Source organism: Corylus avellana, chromosome ca5 (assembly GCF_901000735.1).
Source record: "Corylus avellana chromosome ca5, CavTom2PMs-1.0".
Classification (NCBI taxonomy): Eukaryota; Viridiplantae; Streptophyta; class Magnoliopsida; order Fagales; family Betulaceae; genus Corylus; species Corylus avellana.
In genome coordinates, this window is record NC_081545.1 from 8,743,293 (window position 1) to 8,762,584 (window position 19,292).

The 19,292-nt window shown below is 36.2% G+C and overlaps 3 protein-coding genes across 3 annotated transcripts; 2 read left to right on the forward strand and 1 right to left on the reverse strand.

Annotated features, from left to right (window-relative positions):
• Positions 1-4,493: 4,493 nt before the first annotated feature.
• LOC132181076 (lipoyl synthase, mitochondrial) lies at positions 4,494-8,560 on the forward strand. Its single transcript, XM_059594132.1, has 4 exons — positions 4,494-5,013; positions 5,151-5,362; positions 5,885-6,264; positions 8,182-8,560. The coding sequence occupies exons 1-4, from the start codon at positions 4,631-4,633 to the stop codon at positions 8,299-8,301; spliced, it is 1,095 nt and encodes a 364-aa protein (XP_059450115.1). The 5' UTR covers positions 4,494-4,630; the 3' UTR covers positions 8,302-8,560.
• Positions 8,561-10,014: 1,454 nt separating this feature from the next.
• Positions 10,015-10,818, forward strand: LOC132181723 (uncharacterized). Its single transcript, XM_059594963.1, has one exon. It carries the CDS (start codon positions 10,015-10,017, stop codon positions 10,816-10,818), a length of 804 nt encoding a protein of 267 aa, XP_059450946.1.
• A 2,770-nt stretch (positions 10,819-13,588) lies between these two features.
• On the reverse strand, positions 13,589-18,472 carry LOC132182855 (uncharacterized). Its single transcript, XM_059596210.1, has 2 exons — positions 17,970-18,472; positions 13,589-14,081 (listed from the first exon to the last, which is right to left on the reverse strand). Exons 1-2 carry the CDS (start codon positions 18,291-18,293, stop codon positions 13,920-13,922), a joined length of 486 nt encoding a protein of 161 aa, XP_059452193.1. The 5' UTR covers positions 18,294-18,472; the 3' UTR covers positions 13,589-13,919.
• Positions 18,473-19,292: the final 820 nt, after the last annotated feature.

A 19,292-nucleotide genomic window follows, 5' to 3' on the forward strand; every position in this document is an offset into this window, starting at 1 on the left:
TTTTAATATTTTGCCTTTTTTTTTTTAAAGAATAAAATATATAATTTTAATGCCCAAAACAGTGTCGTTTTGGGCTGTGGTAGGTGTTGTAGTTTTGGGCATTTTCGAAATTTTAAGTGGGCTGGGTGGGTGTATAATGAACATAAAAAGCTAAACTATTTGAATTTAACATTGACAACTAACAAGGGGTCCAAAGTGAAAGATTTAAAAGTTCAGGGAAGATTTGTAAAATTGGCTGGAAATTCAGAGAGCCAAAATGAAGTTTCTTTTTTTTTTTTTTTTTTTTTTTAATACGTGTTTTTACATAGTTGAAAAAACTTTCTCCAGCTTAATTTTAAAAAAATATGCCACATGGCTATGACGAAAAAAAATCTAGCTGTTTAACAAAGCCGGTTTCAACAGAAGGAGTAAAATTGTAATTTTATTTTTTTATTGGGCAATTTTGTCATTCCCATTGTTGAAACCAGCTGTTTTTCGATTTATTTGAAACATCCAAATTCTTAACAAAGCTTTAATTACTCGTTGGCTCTTTTAGCCAAGGAAAGAATCTAGGATTCTCTACCCTAGAAAATGGATAGGATTGCTTAGACGTCACGTCAGAATCCATAGTGGTTATCCAATTAGAATGGAGCCATAAATGTGTTTGACAAAGGGTTTAAAAAAAAGAAGTGGATCAGAATTTAGTATACTTGATTGATGCCAGAAAAAAAAAAAAATTGTATAAAAAAATGAAAAATTATGATTTTAATATATTTAGTACTTATATATTTTTTAATATGTTTCATTATGATGGCCAAAGTTAGAACTTATCAATTTATTTTTTAGTGTAAACATATCATAAGTCTTTGATTTAATCCGTTAAAATTAAAAATTTCTTAGATTTTTTTTTCGACAATTTACTCCTTGAGTCAATTGAAATGCCAATAAACTTCATACCGTCAAATTTTTTTTAACAGCAATTAGAAACTTTATTAAAATATCAATTTTTAAAAATTTAAATCTAAAAATAAACAAAATTAAAGGGGTAGCCAAAACCTCTGAGGGTGGCCGCAAGCCACCCCAGGGTAGTCCTATAGGGGTTGGGGGGTGGCTAGGGGTGATAGTCGCTGCCACCCCTTCAATTTTTTTTTTTTTTTTTTTAGATTTACATTTTAAAATTAAATTAATAAAAAATTAATATTTTAATAAGGTGTCTAACTGCTGTTAAAAAAATTTGACGGTAGAGAGTTTATTGGCATTTCGATTGACACTGGAAGTAAATTGTCAAAAAAAAAAAAAAACTTAAGGAATTTTTAATTTTGATGGACAAGAACTTATGATATATTTTTCCTATTTTTTAATATATATTTTTTTAGGATGCCTTTAGAGACAGTATTTTTAGAGAGAGAATATAAGACAAGTTCAGATTTTAGAGCAAAGGAAGAGGCATATGAAATGAAAGGTTGTTTGGTATTTAATAATGCAGACCCGGTTCCTACGGCCACATGTATCTGGTTGGTGTGCTGTGAAAATCATAGGCTTATATTATGGACACCATCCTTTTTGTCTCCAACCATAAATCCTCATGGTTTTGAACCAAATGCCGGGACCGCAGTGTTCCATTGACTAATATTGGTTTTTTTTTTTTTTTTTTTTTTTAAGCACTGACTTATATTGGTTGGTAGGGCAGACGAAGAGCTCATGGTATTTTTCATTCATATCAAACCTAACAATCTTTATTAGTCCTTGTCATATTTTTCAACTCCCATTACTTTCAAAATAAACTCATCAGACGGGTGTCTCAAGACCTAGACTTGTTGAAATTGAGACATGTGTCTTTTGTGTCGTGTTATGGGATGGTTTTCTGCTCACAAATTGAAACAAAACACCGATTAGCGTAGAGGTAAAAGTCTAGGGCTGGCAAAACGGGTTAACGTGTCGGGTTTGTGTCAACCAGGTTAACCCGTTTATTTCAACTCAAACACGACACGTTTATTAAACGGTTCATAAAACCCATTTATGACCACAAACCCGTTTAACCTAAACTCTAACCCTTAAACTATGTGTTGTGTTTGTGTCGAGTTTACGGGTTGCGAGTTAAATAGTCAACCATAAATTAAGTTAATTTTTTTTTTATAAAAAAAATAATAAAATAAAAAATTGAAAAATAAATAAATTGTATAAACGTGTCAACCTGCGAACCCGTTTAACCTAAACTCTAACCCTAAAACTAGTATTTGAGTCGAATTCACAGGTTAAATTGCCAAGCTGCCATTCTAGGGGTCTAAGCAGGCTCTTCGGACTGCCAATACAATTGACTGGTTGATTCTTGGTCTTTCCAAGAGAGTCCCACATCGTGTGAAAGGAAGGAAATTGCAAGAAGCTTTTGTTTGAGGTTTCCCTCAACAAAGGTTTGAAAATGAGAAAGTGATATTCATATATAGCGGCTTATGGCTGGTCTTGGTGGACTCATACTAGATTATTGTCCTTCTCTTTTACCAAAAACAATTTATATATGTGTATCTTTAAAGAAACATGAACTGTATTATTAAGTCTGATCTTGTTAAAGTTGTTTCCTATGATGTTAAATGTAGTATAGTCCCAATCAAATCAACATAATGCATCATTATTGGCACATCAGATTCTTCCTCTTTTTTGGGGTGGCGTGGGGGAGCTGATTATGACATATCAAAGTCATCTAATTGATGTGTTACAAAAAAAAAAAAAAAACTCATCTGATTGATGCATATGTTGCCAATTCTAATTGCTGGCCCAGGTTTTTGAATGGTCCAATCGGATTGCGGGTGCCTACAAAACAAAGAGAACCACTAGATTAGCGGCAGTCAAAAAGGCCGATGTAATAGACTCTGATGCTTAAGTCAATATATATATATTTTTTATTTTTATTATTATTATTTTTTGTTTAGGGCCGAATGAAGAGAGTATTTTTATTGTTTTTAACTTTTCATGTAATTTTGTTGGTTTTTCTTTTGTATCTTTCCCTCGGTTTCTTTGTATCTGCCCTAGTTTTAGGGCTTTAGATGCCCTTATTACCATTTATGCTGCTCTCTCGATTTGGTTGCAGATCGTTTTGTGGTGTTATTTGGACTCCGTGCTGGTATCTCCTTCTCTTGGCTTTGATTTGACTTTCACCAATGTGTCCTATGTTGTTGTTGGCTTTGTTTCAACCTTCATCAATGTGTTCTATGTTGTTGTAATTCTCCTTCGAATGTGCTCTTGCAGTCTTCTTGGAAGTGCTATCTCTTGTGCACGTTGTCAAACCACTTTAATTGGTGGTTATGTTTTTCGATCTTCGTGCTACGAATTAATATAGACACGTTATTTATTTGATGCATTTCCTTTTAATTTTTGTTTATCTACATTGATATGAACGTTTTGAGGCTTATTGTTGGGTTGTACAACCTTTTATTGTTCTTTGTTGTAGTTTCTCTTGGATGTACTTATAAAAAAAAAAAAAGAAAAAAAGAAAAAAAGAAAAAAGAGAGAGAGAGAGAGAGAGAGTTGGGTTCCGATGAATACCATACCTCTTTTTCTTATATACCACATTTTTGCCTCCTTCTAAGATGAGCCTTACACTTTTATGGGCCCTTTTTATGAAGTTGGCCTCTTTGTAGATTGGGCTTTAGGTTTTAGGCTCTATAGGCATATTTATATTCAATATTTGTCATCCCTACTTGCAGCCCATAGCAACCAAGCACTGCAGCACATGGCATCAAAATGAGTTACCTATATAAATTAAAAAAGTTTTTTTATTTTTTATTTTTTATTTTATTTTAAATAAAAAATAAAAAATAAAAAACGAACAAAGTTTCTCTTCAAACAAGATTGAAAAAAGTTATTTAAACCCAACTGATCTCGAATTGGTAGCTTTTCTCGCTCGAAGAATTTGGCAATGCATAAACCAGTCATTTTTGGAGGAAACTTCACACCTCCTCATCAATTAGTCAATTTTGCTTAGGACTCTTTGACGGATTTCTACAAAGTAATTGAAGTCTCCAATAATAGTCATGTGAATTTTGATCATATAGAGAGAATGTGATGGAATAAACCTTCCGAAGTGGTTAAAATAAATTGAGATGCAGCTCTTGATGATTAAAATAAGAAAATGAGGGTGAAAGTGATTATTAAAGACATAGAGTGTGCACATGAGTGCCTTTCGTTATAGATCTAATGGTAGCGGAAGCGATGGTCACTTGAAAGGCTGTCACTCTTAGTATTGAGTTGGGTTTTTAAACGGTAATTATTGAGAGAGATGCATTGAAATTTGTACAAGCTTACATGCATTATTTGAATCGAGCTTAAGTTATACAAATATGTCGCGTTACAAACATTTTTTTTGTGTTTTTTTGTGTTTTTTTTTTGGGTATTCACGAACGGCTCAAGTGAATCAATCAATACAAAATGGAGTTAGGTTCATTTTTTTGATATTTTTTATGGATTTTTTAATAACAGAAAACTGCCACACTGAATAGAACCAAACAGGGCCTAAGAAACAGACACCAACTATCGGAGAAGACCCGAATCCATCTACAACCACCCAAACCAAATCCACCAACCCCCCAATCTCCATATCTCTCTCTCTAGCCTTCCATTCTCACGCACAGAGAGAGAGAGACACACACACAGAGCCATGCAGTCTCGGCTGAAATCCCTGGTGGGAATCGCCAGGCCCTTCTCCACCTCCACCGCCGCCTCGGTCGCCGAGTTCCCCAAAACCCTAGAGGGCCTCCGGGCGCGCCTGGCGCTCGAGTCCCCGACCCTCTCGGACTTCGCCTACTCCGTGGAGGTGGGCACCAAGAAGAAGCCACTCCCCAAGCCCAAGTGGATGAAGGAGTCCGTCCCCGGCGGCGAGAAGTACGTGCAGATCAAGAAGAAGCTACGCGATCTCAAACTCCACACCGTCTGTGAGGAGGCCCGCTGCCCCAATCTCGGCGAGTGCTGGTCCGGCGGCGAAACCGGCACCGCCACCGCCACCATTATGATCCTCGGCGATACCTGCACTCGCGGTTGCCGGTAATAAATAAAATTCATTTTTTGCAAATTGAACAAACAAAGGAAAATGATATGTATTTATTTAATATTAGAATTAGATTAAAATGGATTGGGCGAACTGCGAAGTCCTTGATGATTTTTTTTTTGTTTGTTTCAAGGTTTTGCAATGTGAAGACGTCACGTACGCCTCCTCCGCCGGACCCGGAGGAACCGGGAAATGTGGCGGAGGCGATTGCGTCATGGGGTTTGGATTATGTAGTGATTACAAGTGTGGACCGAGACGATTTGGCCGATCAAGGGAGTGGGCATTTTGCTGAGACGGTGCAGAAGTTGAAGGCACTCAAGCCGAATATACTGATAGAGTCTTTGGGTATGAGCTATTGAATTTTTCATAGTGTGAGAATTACTGAATGTATAAAAGGTTGTGAAAATATAGATAATTGTTATTAAGAAAAGCTATGGTTGTTCTGAATTTAATCATATATAAATATATAGGGTATTAGACATCACTGGCAATTGTCTGTCTTTGAATGAAAATGTGCTTCCCAAGCTGCGCAAACTGTTTAGTTGACTGGTTTTGCCATCACTTTTGGTGGTTTTGGAGCTTCTACTATTTTAGCTGCAGGATTATTATGTTAGAATTTGTATACAGGGCCGCTCGATTACTCTGCTGGCAGTTTTAGAGAGAGACGTTTGAGTACATCTGGAACTTACTATAAACTTTATTTCACTGTGGAATGCATGGTTGAGTTTGGATGTCTTCATGATTTGATTCTGCTTATATACAGAAAGTTGGATTATTTTATCCTTAGACTCATTTTATGTCTCTACCTGTTTTAAATGGGGCATTGTTTTTTCTTTAATGTTGCTTGCACTTATTTTGATTGTGCAGTTCCTGATTTTCGAGGAGACCCTGGCTGTGTAGAGAAAGTTGCAAAATCTGGTCTAGATGTCTTTGCTCATAACATTGAGACAGTTGAAGAGCTTCAGAGTATTGTGCGGGATCATCGTGCTAATTTTAAACAATCTTTAGATGTCCTAGTTATGGCAAAGGACTATTCTCCTGCTGGAACACTCACCAAGACCTCAATAATGTTAGGCTGTGGAGAGACACCCGATCAAGTTGTGAGAACTATGGAGAAGGTGAGAGCAGCAGGTGTTGATGTCATGACATTTGGTCAATATATGAGACCATCAAAGCGGCATATGCCAGTGGCTGAATACATTACACCCGAGGCTTTTGATAAGTATCGAACTCTTGGCATGGAAATGGTATGCTTCCATTTTTTTTTATCTAGAAAATTCTGAGTATGGTAAATTTATTTATTCCATTTTTATATGCATGACTTGTTTGGTCAACTTCATTGTAGTTTGGGCAGATAAGCTGTTTCAGGAACTTGGTAATCACTATATATCACTTTATAATACTCTTCATGCCAGTGGCTATGATAAGTAGAATTGGTATTTGCACCCCCTCCCTTCCTCTCACAGCCCCCTTCAACATGATGGTAATAATAGTAGTTTGTTAGGACCTTTTGAATCTTTTCAACTTTCTTGATCTTTACTAAGAATTGGGGGTGAAACTAGAATTTTTGGTGGTATTGGGTTAGTGGGGATGCAAAACTAAAAAGAAACTCTATTGGGGGGGTAAAAATTTGATTTTGAAAGTGTTAAAGAGGAGGCTTGGGGAGACTGAAGCCCTCTCAAGCCTCAATGTAGTTCCACCCCTGCTAAAAATTACTTGATTGTAATGCTCTTTGATGGTGTGTATCTACTTGGTGCCTGTAGTGGACCAATCTTCTCTTCTTTTTTGGTTCTTGTTTATGCTTATGGATTAATAAGAATAATTTGTTTTGTTGAGAATATCTTGTTGGGACTTCTGCTATCTATCTTGTACTCTTATTGATGGATTGTGGCACATGTACAAATGGAATTCATTTGATTTATGCATAAAATCTACAAATGGGGGATGACTATCAATTATCAAGGAACTTTTCATTTACATTTTAGATGCTGACTCTAAACGAAAAACTTTTACAACCTAGTTTCCTTGAAAATTGCTTTAAGCCTCCACCTGAGTCGAGTGACCGAATGACAGAATGATGTTTAAAACACTACAATTTTTAAAGCATTGCTTTATGTTAGATGATATTTTTTCGTATACCTAATGCTAGATGTTAGTTTTGCCAATATGTCTTTAACAACTTTATAGAAGGTGCACATTCTCCATCCTAACTATAATTTGGGTTGGCTGCAGAATTCGTACCACCCATTTCTTTGTCACCATTGGCTTTTCGTTGTAGTGAGCCAGTGAGCTCTCTTATGTCCTTTTCTACCCTCCTTCCAAGAGATTTTCTTCCTCTTAGCTGATTCTCTGTCAATTTTTTTTTGAACGAGATTCTCTGTCAACTTTTACATAATTTTGCTAGCTTCAGCTCCCCCCCCAATATGTGTGTGCATGCGTGCACTCACCAATTTTAATCAGATCCAAATTCACCCCCGCACATTGAGATGATTTTACCTCTATGCTGTGATGGGATCACCTTATCCCACCATAGTGTCTTTGCACCGCACCAAATAAAACCTTTCGGTACCATGCAATGGAGCAGGCAATATAGGCACTTCTATGGTGGCCATACCTATTATCTGCAACTTTTTCTTGATAGTTTCACTGTTTTGTGCAATCCCTATGCACTGTTCAGTAGTTGATGTCATGACAAGGATGCAAAGTATTTGATGTCTTGCCAGTACCTGATTAAAGTAATCCATTGTTCCTACTTTCATGTTGGCTTGTCTGCCTACTATGTCATGGAAATTCGTACCATTGTTTAATGTGATTTGACAACATAATTTTCGTTTCAGCAATGACTATATGAGTATTACTTGAGGACATGCATCCTTTGATCTCTCTTATTATCCTTTTATCTTATTATGTTTTTTTTTTTTCCTTTTTAATATGCACATGAAACTATTAGGGCATGTGACACCATATTGATCTAGGAACACATAACAAGTTTGTAATGATACCACCTGATTGTATTAAACATTTTGATTGTCGCTTGATTATGTCATGTTTATCAATCATTATCTCTCTCAACATGCCTAAAAGTTGAGACTGAGTATTTCTTTTACTTTTTATAATGCAAGTGCTTGTGTAATTATTATCAATTGTGTGCTTTGGATGGACAGGGATTTCGATATGTTGCATCTGGTCCGATGGTCAGATCTTCATACAAAGCAGGGGAATTCTACATCAAATCCATGATTGAATCCGATCGGTCTGCTTCTTCACAGCTTTCTGTTTCTTGATAAGTGTTCCCCACTTTAAATATAATTTCATAAATCCATCGCTTCCTGTGTATGGTATTGAGTGATATGATTACTTAAGCTCAATCAGCTTTAGTACTCTTCTAAAGCAAAATGATTAGGATTAAATTAGAATAGTAGGCTGGGTGCCAAATTCTTTGTGGTATAAAGCTTTGGGATTGTGTGGACACCTGTCTCATTGTAATCCTAACCTGGTCTCGTTGTACATCCATTCGTTGTAATTAATAAATTTTGTTCTGCTGCTGCTTTCTTTGATGATTTCATTTTTTGTAGTTGCTGTGTATCTAGTTAGTACTAGCACCAAGCACCAACTATTCATCTGCTGAGAAATTCTACTCGAATTCTCTTTTACACTCTTTAGTACTTACTCCCTTGGCAGGTGTAGAGAGAGTAAGCAGACAAGAATTAGGGAGTAATGACTTGGGAATGTAAAAGAGGGAGTTCATGTAATGTAACATTTCTTATGTAGAAAAGATGGGAAAGGGGGAATTATTCTTTTCTGCATAGCAAGGTAATAGTATTTAAATTGCTACTCTCAACGTAAATTATTTACACCTTGCATTTGGGTCTACTTGATAATGGTGGCCTGCCAAAAGCGGATAGCTCTACTGGCAAAATGTACTTGAAGCTGCATCTAACTTTTCTGTTGAGGTGATGACTGTTAAGGGTCTTGCCAGACTGGTTGGGGTTCTTCCCTCAACCACCTATGATCATTTTGCTCTTGAAATCAGGTGGTCCAAGTCTAGGTTCCAGCATTCCAGACGTGTGGGGACGATGATGGTCCATGAATCTCCAGGATTTCCCTGCTTTTGCAGGGGGTTTGGTTGAATGTCTGAGTTCCATTTTTAATGTTGAGTGGTTTGATGGGTCCCCTTCCACCTCTTTTCATGAGTTGTTTGGCTGAAACTTTCAGGTTGCTCAAAAAAAGTTAAAAAAAAGAAAGAAAAAAAAGCATGCACAAAGTCTAGTTTTACTGGCCCCCACACAATGGCATATTTCCAATGCTTTGCTTCTTAGGCTTCGCGTGCCTGCCATTTTGGTGTTAGCCCAATCCTAGCACCGGGATGAGCACAAAGTTCCCAACTTTTACTTTTGTAAAACCGTAAATGTTGAGTGAATTGTACGAATCCCATCAGCTTTGCTATAATTGAAAATCTTTTGGTAATACCGGAATAGTAAAATGCTGAAACTGTTGTCAGTGTAACACCTGAAGTACCATTTTACAAAGCACAACATATTTAATTTAATAAACTCGATTAGATTTTTTTCCCCAACCCATTGGAAAGATAAACTTTGTATCCAAACAGTAAATATAGAAGGTTTGGCCTACTTTATTTAGATCACATCAACACCAAAGGTACAATTGCTATAAAATTTGAGGCAACAATTAAAGTTTATTTGGAACCAAAACATAAAAAATAAAAAAGAAAAAAAGTAGCCAATCCACTATATAACTCATACTAGCCGCGGCTCATTACTTGACCCCAATCCGCTCCGAACCCCCCCTTCTCCTCCCTCTCTCTGTCTCTCTCTCATCAATCCATTTAATTCTCTCACGTCGCCCATCCATCCAATCCAAACCAAAGTACAGTTTTGTTACCGTTGGGAATTCAAAATTTTGCACCACTGTTAGCAACTTATATATGTAATTTCCAAGCACGCTTTCCAAAGTCCAAACCTTTCATCCACGAACAAATGGGATGCTGTGTGAGCACCACCAAGAGCCACCCGGATCTCAGGACGGGGTCGACCCACCAGCAATTTCCGACCAGGTCTCCGGTTGAGAAACCCGAACCGACCCATGCCAGAGACCACAGAGCGCCACCACCGGTAGAAGAAGAATACGTGAAAGAGGTACTCTCTGAAACGCCCATTGTTCCCAAGCCGCAAAACCCAATTCCAGCAGAAGAAAAGAAGACCCAAGTGCCCCTCGTCGAAACGAAGGGTCTGAACCTTATTCACAAAACAGAAAAGGAGCTCTCCGAAGCTTCTCAGATAACGGAGAACTTCTCGTATTCAACAGCAACAACGACAACCACTACCATTACAGAGATGAAAGAAGAAGACGACGAAGCAATGAGTAAGGGAAGCAGAGAAGTGGGTCACAGTAGGCTTAACAGAGCTGAGGCAAGAGGACCCAGAAAGCGTCCGTACACCGGCGAGCTCTCCGGCCGGAGAAATATTCCAGCAAGGGGACCGAGTGAGGTTAGGACCCGGAGGCTTAACACGGGCACCGCCGGAGCCCGGAGAGATTCCGGCGAGGGGTCCGTCCGTCGGTCGAGATCACCGGCTACCAGGAAAGCAGGGGGAGTGGGGAGGAGTCCCGGAAAGGTGACGGGAGCAGCAGGAGGAAGCCGGTCAGTGGATGATTCGGGGGTGGTGCAGAGCAAGCAGCGAGCTGGGGTGGAAGAGGAGAAGTCAAACGACGACGTTTTGCAGCAGGGAAATGAGTCCATTGAAAACCCACTTGTTTCATTAGAGTGCTTCATCTTTCTGTAACTGGTTTGGTTTTGGAATTTGGGATTTTGCTTTTCATGCTTCACAAAACTTTTTGTGTTATGATTTTGGTCTCATCCTGCTCCTAAAATTGCCTCTGTAAATTATGATGTAAATTGTTTTTGAGAGGTCAAAAAATGGGAACTATTTTTATCTTTATCTTTTTTTTTTGAACGAAATCTTGAGATTGTAAATGGTCATGGGGATATGCAATTGTTGAGATGGTCCTAGAAATCGGGTTTCTTCTTTTACTTTTTTTTTTTTTTGTTGGGATGGGGAGGTAGAGAGTCTAGAGACTTCTTTCCATTTTCTTGGTTTTGGTGAGAATTTGTCTGCATCAACAAGGCTCTCTTGTCTTGTTGATGGGACTAAGACTTGGAAAAATGGGTGCAAACTGCAAAATAGAGGGGCTGTTTGGCATGAGCAGTGCTTGGGAGCAGCATTTTTCCCGGAACCAAAATTACCAATGTGCCATGCAACGGCACTTTTTCGGGTTTCGGTTTGTGCCAAGGATTAGCCGTTTCATTGGTCGCCTGAAACTTTTTATTGGCTTGAATCAGTTACAAAAATTGATTATAATGGAAAAGTGAATTTCTTTTTTTGTATTGTAATAAACAGTTATTAATACGACGTAAAAAAACAAGAAAGAATTTGGGAGTTGAAAAAACTGAGCAACTTTAGGGCCATTGCCAAACGAGACTATAGGGTGGAAATTTCCTTTCGGTGCATTAAAGAAAAAAGAGAAAAAGTTACAAAATTAGACAATTTAATTGTACCTATTGTAACAATCTTTCTTAGGTTTAAAAATTGGGTTATAATTTTTTATTTATTTGTTTTTTGACAGAAAAGAAAATGAAAAAATAATTCGAACTAATGATACCTGCTTTATAAGTCGTGGTTCTCACCGATTGAGCTACTCCTTATAAATGGCAAATACATTCTCACGTTGCAGTAAAAAAAAATTGACGGATACATCAATGTGCCACTTCATCTTGGGTAACAATTGATACCAAGTAAATTGGTAACTTTTTAAACATTAGGGAATGATTTCAGAAAAGTTTATATCTCTAAAAGCATTAGAGCATTTTTTATTATTAAAAATGTATGTAAGAATTACATTAAATACATGTCAGATTAATAAATTGGGTTTCTAAAAATTTATCCCACATGAAATTTTTCCTTGATGCCTATATTATCTTCTGCTTCTTTCCTTGTAGCAAATTTCTTAAAAGGGTTTTTTTTGTTGGTAATTTACTTTGTTTCCCAATGAGGATGGGCTTATAGGTTATGGTCCTATTGAAGGGCCATTATTCGTTAGAGCTTACCTCCTTTACACTGTTGGAATATGATCTATTTGGCCCAATCTCTAAGGGCCGTGGACTAGCATGTGCATGTGGGCCTCAAAAGAACTGGGCCGAAGTTCCCTAAATGACATAATTGTCTTTTCATGTAATTTTTTTGTTAGAAAAATTGCTAAAGGGCTTAATTTAAAATCTTTGTAAATTCGGATGCTGAATTTGTCAAATTAAAAACTGAAGTCTAAATCATAAAATTCGAAAAAGGACAGTTTAATTAATTAATTAATTAATTTATTTTTGATAGATGTTGTGAACATTCTATCTATTAGGGTTGGAGAGGAACAAATCCTTGACTTTGGGAGAAGGATCCTCGTAAACATGGAGGTATTTTGAAGAGGGTTGGAACAAAGGTAGGTTTGGAACCCAAGGGTGTTTCTGGATGAGCCATCTTGAACCTACTGGTAACATAGGCTTTTTATGATAAGATTCTGTGATTGGAAAATGCTATTCCAAACATAAGAAGCATTGGGAGGGGAGGTGGAGAGACAAGAATATTTGCATCTGAATACTTTTTATAGATAATATTTGCCCTAAGAATTCCAAATTCAATAGTTGGATTCAGTGGCCTTTTCCTTTTGTTCTTTTGGTCCATTACTTTTTGGTAGGTAGGTTGGTGAACATTGAACAAAATTCTTTCTCCTAGGGGTGTAAGCGAGCGAAGCCGTTTACGGGCAAACTCAAGATCGGCTCGTATAAGCTTGACTTGATTATTTAAATGAGTCATTCGCGAACATAAATCCTGGCTCGAATATTAAGTGATGCAAATTCGAGGATGAAAAAGTTCCAGTTATTGGGAGCAAAAGAGGTAACAATCCAAGCTTCTCTTTACAATTTTGTCTTACCCATTAAGGTTTGATTGCAAAAATTATATCAATTTGTAGGATTTTGTTTAAGGTTGAGTTTTGGTTTGGATGTCCCTTTGTGGGTGTTCAATGGGTATCAACGGGTTTTGTTATTGAGTGGTTTGATTTGAGCCAAACTACTCAAGCTCAACACAAACTTAAACGAGCCGGGCTTCAACACCATTTTCAGGATCGTGTCGAGCTCGAGCTTGACACAATCTTAAATGATCCGAGCTCGGACAAGGCAGGAGGGTGTGATCAATTGTGACTGCTCTACTTAGGCGTTACCATGGTAGCACATACTCGCTGTGAATTGCTAACGAGAGGCTATAGAGGCTTTCTCAAAACCAATTGAGTCATATCTTGACTCAGATCCACCTGGACATTAGTGGGACGTATATACCGAAGATGACCAACACTAATTAGACTCAGATCCACCTGGACATTAGTAGGATGTATATACCCAAGATGGCTAACACTAATTAGGAGTGCACTTCCTCTATAGCATTATTAGAAGAATAAATAACATGTATAGATGAAATCATTTTGTGTACTTGCGGCGAAGAACACAAAGTTAACTTAATATACTAATCTTTATGCGAAATTGTGTTTATAAGTCCATCTAGAAGGCTATAATCACAAACCAAATATCTATTATGGAGATATCATTTGGAAATCAGGCTTTGTCTATATAATAATCATCGTTTAGAGAAGCAAAGCCTGCTTAATTTCTGATCTAAATAGTCACATTTGTGATGAAACCCTCCTATCTTAGTCTTCCATTTGACTGAGCCAATGAGGTTCAGAATTTGCATGGGAAACCAAGCTTGATTCCAGGTATTATATATGAAAATCCCCTAATGTGCTACTTATTAGCTGCCTTATATTCAAGTCACATTAGGATTTAGCTTGATAATGATCCTTGGGAGGGATTGAAGGATGAGTTTTGTTGATGAGGTGAGATGTGCTCAGGAGGGCATGATGGTGTAGGAGCAAGGTGTGCAATGAAAGTAGGAATTTCCTCCCCAGGCATCAAAACTGATACCCCTTTGGCATACACTGTCATCTGCACAAAAAAGTTAACAGATAATTAATTAAAGCCAAAGAAAAATATGGAAGTGTGAGTAAATAAACATGTACAATTAGACCACAAGATAGCTAGCCAACCTAAGAACACATAATGATGTAAAGGAAAATGTGTTGAGGGTCAATATGCCACATCATTAGCAAGAGATTCGAAGACTTTGTGGAAAGAAAGGAGAAAAAATAATGAGAAAAGAGTACACAGCAATGATAGCCATTCCATGTCACACAAATACAACTGCAAATAAATGCAAGTGAATGCATAGCTTATGCGTTCAACGGGACAGGACAAACTTTCTCTTCAAACTGGAATTTTTTCAAATTTAGTTTATTAAACTGATCTTTGTCCTTAAAACACGTGATTAAAAAATGCATACCGGGTTGGAGGAAAAACCTAATTTAAAGCAAGTTCTGTGACATTTTATTGAGCCTAATGCTAACTCTTGCTGATTGCTTTTATGAGTTTGCTTGTTTTAACAGAGCAGTGAAGAATAGATGCCTTACAGGGGGAACATAAGATAAATTACTTTATCTTTCTTAAGATAGAAGAATAAGACATATAATAGTGGAGGTAGATATGAGAATAAGTTCTTTACGAGTATCATATACCTCTTGTACTAATAACCATGTCTGCCGATTTGGTAGCAGTTTCCGTAAACCATGGGATTCTTACAACCAAATCTCTCATCTTGGACATTGGTGTCTCATCTTCAAAAAGGCTAGCTAGCTAAACCAAGATGAATATAGAAAAAATTGAACCAGGACATATTGCCAGGCTTTCCTAGATTTAGCATGTGATGATGTTTGTCCAAAGTGAGTGGGGTTTGCTTGTATCTGAGAAGTCTAGAGCCAAAACCTTGATCATTGTGTCTACTGTCTAGACATGTAGGATATATTATGTTTTAGTAGTATAGGACGAATCTCAGATGAATCTGTTAGCAGATTATCTATGTAAGATGATGTTGGAGTGTTGGACCCTCTAATCTAAAACATCCTCCAATGACAGAGATAAAGTTTGTTAGGTATTTAGGTTTGGCACTATTTAACACTAAAAAGAGGAGAGCCATGTCTGGTAACGATTGCGACGTGAGGAATAATTAAAGAGTGTTGTTAGGAGTATTGGATATTTTACTATTAGTTTTTTGATAAACTAATATGTCACTTCATAATGAGAAGTACTGTTTGGTGTCATTTTCTTGTACATTTTTTGTTCATATCCGTACAAAAAATATGCAAATTTACCATTAAATCTGTGAAATCCACATGTAAATATCACATATTCAGTGATGAACTAATATGTCAGTTCATAATAAGATGTGTTTAGTGCCATTTTCTTGCACATCTTTTGTCCATCTCTTTTACAATTTCATCATTGAATACGTGAGATCCATATGTGGATCTAACAGATTCAATAGTGAATTTGCACATCTTTTATACAGAAATGGAAAAAATATGAAAATTTGACTTTTCAATTAATTAATTAGTGGTCAACTAGTCAATTATACACTTAATTATTTCACAAATATGAACTGTCACATCAGCTTGTATGGGAATTATAAGTATATATAATACCCCAAATATTTTCCATAATTAAAATATTTTGCCATTAAAGCATTAATATAACCTCTAGGTTGAGCATAAGAACAAACCAAAAGAGCAATGTAATCTATGAATGATGGTTTGGAATTGCAAATATTATATTCTCTACAGTATAAAGTGTACGATATCCTATGATTCTGTGATCTTCATAATCAAATAAGGTTGCGTTGGAGCGGCGTTTGTAATAAAATATTATAAGAGTGCAGTGTTACATGCACCCCACTATAGGAACTCCAAACAATTCTTAATTATCTTCCATGGAAATGAGGAATTATTAAATTAACATGAACTGTCCTTAAGTGAGCCACCAACCTCAATTAGCTAAAGCCTAAGATGTTACAATAATAAACTAATTAGAGCATTCTCATCCCGCTAACCAAATGTTGTTTTGGTTAGTCATGAAGCTAAAATGGGAGCAAAAAGAGTTGCATCTGCATCTAGCTAAGCAATTAGGAAAAATATTTGGTGAACAGTGACTACTGTTCACTCACCAAATATAAAAACAAAGAATTTTTTAATCTCTAACATTGTCTCCTTTCAATAAAGAACAATGAAAAATATAACAAAATCCTTTGAGAAAAAAATATTTAAATGGATAGCTAAAATATAGAGAGCCGGATGTAGGTACTTTGGAAAAGCGGATAACTAAATAGAAAATATGTCATTTTTTGGCAGAGATATGGATTACACAAGAGATGGGTTTCTAAAGTAATCAGCTAGAACTAGGAGAATGAACTCGAATATATTTGGCAGTCCATAGTAAATATGTTGAGTATACACGTATGTGTGAGCGTAAAATGATTAGGTTTGTCAAGACTTTTCTTAAAATTTAGTTTCCAAATTAATGTGTCACATTCCTACGTGATATATTGTTTTAGTAAATAAAGATATAAGGTAATGAGAATGTGACACATTAGTTTGGCACCAAGCTTTTAGAAAAATTCTTAAGAAACCTAGCGTTTCTCTTGAAAATATGTCATAGGATGAGTAGTTAATATTACATAATTGGGATCAAATCGTAAATCTTAATTTTTTGAGTTGAGTGGTATCCTAATATGTTGTATTATACTCACGTTGAATACTACATAATATGTCAATTTCCTTAACAAATGGTATCAAAGGTAATTATGGTGTATTGTATCGTGGAGTGACGCATACACAAGATACAAGGTGCATGTGAACATGAATAAGGGTCATCGAAATAAGATCGATGCAACGGTTCATGGCGTGAGCAAACCCCCATAGTATACAAGTGATTTTGAAGACAGCTCATAATATTGAGAAAAAGCTTTTGTTTGAGGAAAGTGTAGCAATATACACGGTAATCGACTCACATGTGAGGAGAAGGTTGTTGAGGAACACACGTTTTAGCCTAATTTCTATAAAAAGCTGTTTTGGAAATTCAAAATTTGTTGCTATTCCAAAATTTTCTAAGAACTGTCGATTCATTGGGAACAAGATTGAACAGGAAATGACTGATTTTAAAGCTAATGTTTGGTGTTGAATGTGCAAAGGAAAATGATGATACATCACTTGTTAATTATCATCATCTGGTTGGCAAGAACTTAGTCACATGCCAGCAATGCATAGACAATACAATATATATAGAAAAATGATTGGTGTCAATAATTTATTTATTTATTTTTTTAATATTCTTTTACAAATTCAATAGATCAACTATTAAATTTGGAATTAGGATCTTCTCTATTTCAAATGAACTGTAGTTATAATAGAGGGTATTTTTGGAGATGTAAAAAGACAAAAATACCCCTCTACTATAACTAACTGAATATTATCCAATTCATTTGAAATTGAGAGCTTATGTTCCTTAAATTTATGAGGTTCATCATTAACATATGTAGAGCCCACATAAGTCCATAAATATAATGGTTCATTTGTAAGATGATATTGAAAAAAATATTAACACCAATCATTTCTACAACTGATTGGTAAATCAAGGACCAAAAAAATCTAAACTGTATGCAACTTTGCCCTAGCAGTAACACTTATTCAGAGAATATATAGTGTTTGTGTCTATAGAATATATAGTGTTTGTGTCTAATATATATATAAAATGCTGCAATGAAAAAGTATTGAAGTTGTGAAACATAGACAGATAAGTTAAAAAATCACAAGAAAAAGAAAGACGACAAGTTTAGACAGATGATGGGTGGAATTGCATAAATGAGGTATAGTACGCTATAAAGAAAGTATTGAAACCATGAACCATCAACATCATGTTAGCAGAGAGAGAGAGAGAGAGAGAGCATACTTTTGGAGATGGGTAATCAAGTTTTCCGGTGAAACTCATCTGAGCCTCGAGATCCGAACGTGGCCTTTCACCGGAAGGTGCTGAAGTGGCCCTCTGAAACCTCTCAAAGATGGCCATAACGAGGAACATTGATATGAGAATGGCAGTGGCCACGAGGCCAAACGACACCGCATTAACAGAGTTGTAGAAGTGCCTCCACTCCTCTCTCTCTCCGTTTAACGGAGCCACCACTGGTGGCACTACCTCCCACCTGTCTTCCCCACCACCCATTAGAAGCTCAACTTCAGACAAATCTCTCTCTCTCTCTCTCTCTCTCTCTCTCATGAGAGGCAAGGAAGAGAGTGAAACCCAGATGTTATTTTCTTGAACATGATCATGGTTGCCTGGATAGCAAAAGGAACTACAACAGAAGAGAAAGGAAGAGAGACAGATTGGGGTTTTCAAGGCTTTATGGTAACACCAAGATTGCTGCTTTCTGAGAGAGAGAGAGAGAGATGACTAGAGATTGGAAAGAGAACTCTGGTTTTGAAACAGAAAATGATATATAAATACGTAAAGCTTATCATTATTATTAAGTTTGGATTAAAATGAAAGACAAATACACGTATTTATCATATTTATTTTATATTAGTGAACGTGAAGTGTTTTAAATGAATTTTTTTTTAGGAATGCTAAATGTTTTTATGGTGTTTTCTCGCTCTAGTTGAATATTATTTTATAAAAAAATAAAAAAGAAAGTAACCCCTTATTGAGTTATTTCTCTCATTTTGTTTTTATAAAATAATATCTACTTAGAATTAAGAAAATATGAGGAAAGCACCTAATATATATATATATATATATATATATAAAGTAACTTATATAAAAAATCATTTAAAACACAACATGTCAGCTAAGATGAAACAGGTGTGATAAATAAGTTTGAAGAATAACATTACTCAAAATAAGAAAATAAATATGAGTAATGCTATTTTTGTTTTTTGTTTTTTGGACATGTCCACATAAGGAAAGGGGGGTGGAGGATTCGAACTAGTGACCTCCTCTTCATGAAGCGTGGTACACAGCCGATTGAGTTACATCTTAGGAACGAGTAATGCTAATCAGTAGATGATTGTTATCCAACTGGCAACTACCATACAAACAGTAAAAATTAACTTTAGGATCAACATCTATAAAGAAACGAATAAATTAACTATTAAGAGCTACATAATTCTAATAATATAACGGTCATATATCATCTGGTAAATAGCTTTACTCTATAAATATATAAAAAGTGTTTAGGAAGTGCTGGCATGAAATACATACAATACAAAGAACAATTTT